Below are 6,797 nucleotides of genomic sequence, written 5' to 3'. Positions count from 1 at the left end.
CACAATGGTGCGAGGGTGAGCAGGGAGGGGAAAATGAGGAGCGGATATCAAAGGGTTCAAGTAGAAAGATAATATTTTATAAATGATGATTACAACATATGTACAAGTTTGCTTGATATAATTGATTTATGGATTGTTATATTATCTTTAAGAACTCCCAATAAAATGACTTTTTAAAAAGAAATACAGATTTCAGTATGTGTACATAAAGTTTTATTGGAATACAAAAAGAAAAATAAGTAACATCAGTTTAAAAGGTCACAGAAACATCCTCCAGTATGGTTGGAAGGCCATTAAAGTGGACTAATGGAGTTTACTTGACCACATCATTCTAAGAAAGTGCAAACCTTATACTTTCTTGGCAGCAAAAACCACAACACAACCTAATATCTGGAACTTGTAATGGTCTGTCCAGTGGTCTGAAATCTTAGAGATTTTCTGCAATTGATTTAAGGTTATTATCTCATTCCTCTCTATTTGGGATAACTTCTCTTACAGTCAGTGGTTGGTGCTACCTCTCCCCAGCACTTTCCTCAGGGCCTTAGCTACATCCTTATTCCGGAGAGTGTAAATCAGAGGATTCAGTGTGGGAGTGATGATGCTGTAGAACACTGAGCCAACCTGGTCTTGCAATGGAGTGCGCTGGGCCCAGGACCTCATATAGGAGAAGATGCAGGCACCAAACCAGAGAAAGACAACAGTGAGGTGAGAACTGCAAGTAGCAAAGGCATTTCTCTTGCTTCCACCTGACCGCATCTTAATCACACTGTGGACGATGAAGGCATAGGACGTGGAGACCAGGGAGATGGGAATGAGAAGTATTAGGATGGTGCTGATGTACACTGTGGTTTCATAAAGACTGATGTCTTCACATACCAACTTCACAACAGCTGGAAATTCACAGTAGAAATGGGAGATTTTCCGGGGTTCACAGAAAGGGAAGTGCATCAATATCACTGTGTGAATGAAGGAGTTTGTAGATGCTCCTAACCATGACATGACAGCCATCATCAATGTCAACTTTCTGCTCATGAGGACAGTATAGTGCAGTGGATGGCAGATGGCAACATAGCGGTCATAGGACATGAGGGCCAGAAGGAGACACTCGGCACCACCCACCGATAAATAGAGGAAATGCTGGGTGGCACAGCCCACAAAGGAGATGGACTTCCTGCCAGATAAGTAGTTGGTCGCCATCTTGGGGATGGTGGTGCAGACATACATCAGGTCCATGAGGGACAGCTGGCTGAGCAAGAAGTACATCGGTGTATGAAGGCGAGCATCAGCACAGATGAGGAGGATGGTGAGAGTGTTGGCACTCGCTGCAATGAAGAAAACCACCATCATCAAGGAGAAAAGGAAAAGGTGGGTGAGAGAGTCATCAAAGAGCCCTTCAAGGATGAAGTCTTCCAGGGAAGAAGTGTGATTCCTCATCCACAGCTCTCCTTTCTTAATCCCTACAAAATACACAGTTAATATAGGTTGTGATATCAGAAATATATGATTAGCGTACCTAACATTATGTATCTTTGATTAGAGAAATAATTTACATGTTTTTTTCTATTGTAATTAAGAAAATCATTTTATTTAGGGTTCGTACAACTCTTATCACGATCCATACATCCATCCAATGTGTCAAGTACATTTTTATACTTATTACCCTCATCATTCCCAAAGTATTTGCTTTCTACTTTAACCCTTGGTATCAGCTCCTCATTTTACCCCCCTCCCCACCCCCATCCCTCATGATCTATTGCAATTATTTAGTAATTTTAATTACTAAAAGCACTTTTTATAAAGATGAGGGAGACTTAAAATTTATCTTCACAAACTCTTGAATTACAAAATAGCTGCAGTATATTAAACACTAAACTCGAAAATCATAGTCTCTTCTCAGCTTATTGTCTCTGTCAATATCTGTCAATATTATAGAACATTTTATACATACTCATTAGGATATAAGTGTGCTTTTAGATATGAAAGTGTATACATATGTGTACACTTACAAGCATATACAAATAAATATACATGTGTGAAATACATTGTATCTGTCTTCTTCAGTTATGGAAGCCGGTTAGCAGTCTTTGTAAGACTGTTTCCCTGTAGGAATGTTGCCTTAAAAAAAAAAAAGAAGAATGTTGCCTTTGTGCCTGTGTTAGACTTGAACTTTTCAGGTCAAGAAGGCAGGAAGAGGAGATGACTACACAATGGGGCATCTCAAGAGCAGGCTGGAACCTTGTTGGAACTGTTTGTTGCTTCTACAATTGGTGGTGTGGATATCTTGCAGTAGCTGGAACCCTTCTTCTGGAATTGAACCAACACCCCTTTCTCCTAAGTCAGAGATGCTAAAGGAGCATATCGTAAGGTAGCAGAGTGCAGCACCGGCTGCTGATATTGTCGGTGCGATGAGTTAATGTATCGGCACAATATGTGGAAAACACAAAGTGGTTGTTTTACTTCTGCTCTGTGTATCTTCCAAGAATCACTTCTGTGACCTGTCCTCCCCAGGCACATACACCCAGAAGGGGGATTCTGGGACACAAAGTTGACCCCAACCATGTTGATACACTTTACAAGCACTCAACGTAGCCCTCATATACACATTAAATACTATTTGGTTCTATAAAACATATTCACATGTAAAGCACAAAGCACCCATCGCGAGTATAAAAGGAAAACTGTCACTTTGAAGTCTCGGCTGTGCCTGACACAGCTGTCATGTTTGCAATGGCCTCATATGAATAAAGAAGACTAAAGAAGAAGAGACTGCCAGAGTCCGGCTCCAGGAGGGTTGAACTGTATAACTGAAGGAGGTGTGGAGTCAGCGAACACAGACCAGACAGACATGAAAGATGTTCTGGTGGAAGCAACCTTAGCTGAGTTCTTCCAAACAGTTTTATTTATACCATGAAAAGTTTTGCAAACCACTACATAAAAACAATGCCCTATGATTGACAAATGTACTTTTTTCCTATCACTTTCTGTCCTCTTCCTGTACTGTCACATGCTATTCTTGATTGAGGTGTTCAGAAAATTTGGTTAGACTCATATCCTACTCACTGCCCTATTTTCTACTCACAATGTTCTTTCCTGGTTGACTAACTTAGCATAATGAAAATACCTCATGTGATACTTAAGGCCTACATTATTTTAAAAATCTCTACAAGCAGAGTTAACTGCTTCTCAAATATTTTCCTTTATAAGCTCTCCCATGGTAACTGTTCCATTGCCTACTTTTGTCTCTTATGTTTTGTACTCCTCAGGCACCATCAGGGCCAAACCATCTGATTCTTTGCCAAAGACTTAATGATTCCTCTTTTACATGTTTTCTAATAATGGTAACCATTCTCTCTCCTTCTTTGTAAGCCCCTGTCCAAGGTATAGGGGTGTCAGTTGGGGAGGCAGTCTATAAGGTCCTCTATATCAGGGAGGCCAAAAGAGTCTCCCACTACCTAATCTGAATAGAATCCAGGGTTTTTCGTGGGTTTCATCTTCTCCTCTTACCTCAACTTTTTGGGTTTCTCCCTCACTCAATTCCCACATGTCCTTCTCAGAATTCCCAAAGATGTCACGCTGTCTAAGCCTCTCCAATGCCTCAGTTGATGAAAGCCCTGTCATACTGAAGCTAGATTTACATGTGGTTTCATTCATACTTCTCAAGACTGCCCTCGCATCCACTCTAGGTGCGGTAAACATAACCATGAACAAAATTCCCAAGAATGGACTTAACAACAGTAAATATTTGAGGGATGTTGGAAACCCTCCCTGGGAACTCTGCTCTGCAGACGCTCTTTCCACCTGTCTGGAGATTTGCTAGACAGCATGGCTGGGATGGCTCCCAACAAGAGCCTTTCAGGTATGGTGCTGAGATTCTTTATCATGGGATGCAACGCTGTGAGTGCTCATTCAGTTAAGCCGACACATTTTGTGTGACAGTTGACTGGATGAGATCCAGTTTCGTTCCCTTTCCAAAATCGGAGTTCCAATGGAATGTGGAAATGAATGAACAATGTCACTAATAGCTCACTAATGTGCAATTAAAAAAATCCCTCTTCTATCCTACCATTATGTTTACCATCATCCAATTTTCACTGTTTCCTCTCAGATACAATTCAGTTATTCAAACACTGCAGGAAAACTACACACTCCTCACAGTCAAATTTAGAACACTTACTATTCTCTTATCCCAAATATTATTGAGTCCCCTTCAATGTCCCCCAGGAAACACTGGTCCAGTCCCTGTCTCCGTGGTGTTGTCTAACCTGGGTATCTTGCATAGGTAAACACCAAATAAATAAATAAAATACAGACATAGTCACAAGTCTACCAGCGTCTGAATACCTCTACGTCAACGACAGAGAAAGACATGTTAAAACCAGCATTGCATGCAATCTCCATTTCTTTCAGGGTTACATATCCCAGGACTTCTTACCAAACAGCATGTACACCCTTTTAATATTCAGCAATAATATCTGAAAGGTGAGCACGTTGCTATACCTGCAGTCAGTGATGGAGCAGTCTCCCACTCATCCACCCACCCACAGTCCCACCTTTAGTATTTCAGTGTGGCCCCCTTGTGAGCAATTCACAGCCAGTTTAGGTGGGGCACCAAGTGCTGCACCCCAAAACCAGAAGTCTACATTGGAGATTCTGCGGGCACTTCATGGTTGTGTGCTGCACTCCCATCTTGCTTTCACCCCAGGTGGGTGGAACAGACCTGCCACAGAGGATGTCACGTCCTTGGTATCATCGAGCCATGCTGATGACAGCCAGAATCCTGGAGATGCTTCCACTGCCACTGGGTCCACCAGACTTCCCACCCACTGGGCTGTTATCTTCCTGCTTTCAGCATCATTGTATGTGCTGCGTCAGTCTGTGGAAGAATTAATGGACTAGTATCAGACATATGGGCTAATGTCCGATTTAAGGGCTTGATCTGGACAGGTCAAGCCTGACTAGCACACTATGCAGGCCAAGTAGTCAACACTTGGAATGAGATACTCTGAGCAGGTATGTCCAATGTAAACACAACCTCCCTAGTGTCCTGATCCCCGATTGCGGTTGTTTTTCCTCCCCCATCCTTCTGTGAGCCTTAAAGGCACATGAGAAGGGGGTGGGAGGATACCTTTTAGCACAAGTGCTGTGAATCATTGGCTCTGTTCTGGCTCTTGCCAGAATATCTGGTCCTCAGCCTGGGAATTGTGTGCTGTGCAAGTTTTCCCTTATGTCCATTCTGCTGTTTGAACTTAAGTGAGTTGGCTCATTTTGTATGTGACTTTTGTGCTTGGGTAGCTTCATTCAGCATGAAATCCTCCAACTCTGTCCACAAAATGAGGTGTTTCTTAGTTCCATCCCTATTTTCAGCACACAAAATATTCCATTGTGTGTATGTACCAGAGGGTTTTTTAATCCATTCGTCTATTGATGGAAATGTAGAGTGTTTCCAATTTTAAAAAAAATTTTGAACCTTGCTGCGATGAACATTGGAAAGCAGATGCCTTGTTGTGGAGGACATTCTGAAAAGTTAAATAAGTTTATCACCAAAGGACAATTATTATATGAATCCATCATTATAAAAAGTCAAGAATAGCGTTAAACTCACTCTCACTGTCAACGAGTCAACGCTGAGTCTTAACCTACCCTCTGAGTACATAGGACAGGTAGAACTTCCTTTGTGAGTCTCAGAGACTGTAACTCTTGAAGGCAGTGAAAAGATCATCTTTCTCCCGTTCAGGGGCTGGTGATTTCAAACTGCTGAATTCAACCCAATGATAACCACTATGCTACCAGGGAAAAAGGTTACAACAGAAAGATAATTCTTTGGGGCTTCCCAAGTATGGAAGGGTGGGCAACGGAAAATGACTAAGTAGGTAGTAAACTCATATTAAATTTGCTGAAGGGAATGATAACATGCATGAAGGGCATGATCAACACAACTTCACTAGAGAAAAAGAATATTCAGAGAGGTGCACAAGTGATACAGAACAACAGACATAGCTATTAGTACATACAATTTTGATTAACAAGAGTAATAAATAGCAAACTACAAATGGATACACATACATACAGTCAAGCAAGATTAACAGGGATAAGGAGATAAGAGAGAATAACTCATAACGATCTGAAGGGTTGGCTGTCAACACTTCCAAAAACACCTTTGCATGTGTTCTACACACCTATTTTTATAATAGGACAGCAGTGTGTAAACCTCTTGGACACAATCAAACACCACTAGACCTGGATCCCTGGGGTTATGGTCACGAGGAGACAGCAAGGACAATGGGCATAACACAGATAACAAGAAAGAATGCTCCACATTTCTAATTTTGTGAAAGGGGACTGGGGTCTTAAAAGTTTGTGAATGATCAAGGAAGAGTCTTCTGTTGGTCTCACTCTCTCTAGCAAAGAAGAGTGAAGAAAATTAAAGAAAAATGGAAACAGTTCAACTGACTAGTGGACCAGATGAGTCGTCTCAGTCAGCACAACTCTAAGACCGGGAAATCTAGGTGGGGACTGGTTACCAGTACTGACTTCTCTGATCAAGATCATACCCGAAGGTTCTGGAGAGGGAGAGAGAAAAATGGAGAACTAATTTTGTAATCATAAAGAAAAGGCCAGCCTGGCTAGTCTGATAGAGATGTGTGGAAGCACTAAGATTGTAAGTACCATGACTGTCAAAGGAACAAACAAATTTGTCTCTCAAGAAGTACAGCCAGAATGTTCATCAGAAGCAATGATGGCAAGGTTTGCCTCCCATGGTTTGGACGTAGTATCTGGAGAGACCAATCCTCAGAGAA

The 6,797-nt window shown here is 41.7% G+C and overlaps 1 protein-coding gene across 1 annotated transcript; it reads right to left on the bottom strand.

Annotated features, from left to right (window-relative positions):
- Nucleotides 1–498: 498 nt before the first annotated feature.
- On the bottom strand, nucleotides 499–2,559 carry LOC142422985 (olfactory receptor 2AE1-like). Its single transcript, XM_075528185.1, has 2 exons — nucleotides 2,517–2,559; nucleotides 499–1,457 (listed from the first exon to the last, which is right to left on the bottom strand). The coding sequence occupies exons 1-2, from the start codon at nucleotides 2,557–2,559 to the stop codon at nucleotides 499–501; spliced, it is 1,002 nt and encodes a 333-aa protein (XP_075384300.1).
- Nucleotides 2,560–6,797: the final 4,238 nt, after the last annotated feature.

The sequence above is a fragment of the Tenrec ecaudatus genome, chromosome 12, assembly GCF_050624435.1.
Source record: "Tenrec ecaudatus isolate mTenEca1 chromosome 12, mTenEca1.hap1, whole genome shotgun sequence".
Classification (NCBI taxonomy): domain Eukaryota; kingdom Metazoa; phylum Chordata; class Mammalia; order Afrosoricida; family Tenrecidae; genus Tenrec; species Tenrec ecaudatus.
The sequence above is the reverse complement of the archived record's forward strand: the minus strand, read 5'-3'. Positions and strand labels throughout refer to the sequence as shown.

What these genes read in the sequence shown, in the direction of transcription:
- LOC142422985 (XM_075528185.1), bottom strand. Translation starts at nt 2,559, where the DNA reads ATGGTTGGGGTCAACTTTGTGTCCCAGAATCCCCCTTCTGGGT. An exon ending in CCAGAATCCCCCTTCTGGGT is followed by an intron (nt 1,458 to 2,516) that starts GTATGTGCCTGG and finishes TGTATTTTGTAG; the next exon opens with GGATTAAGAAAGGAGAGCTG.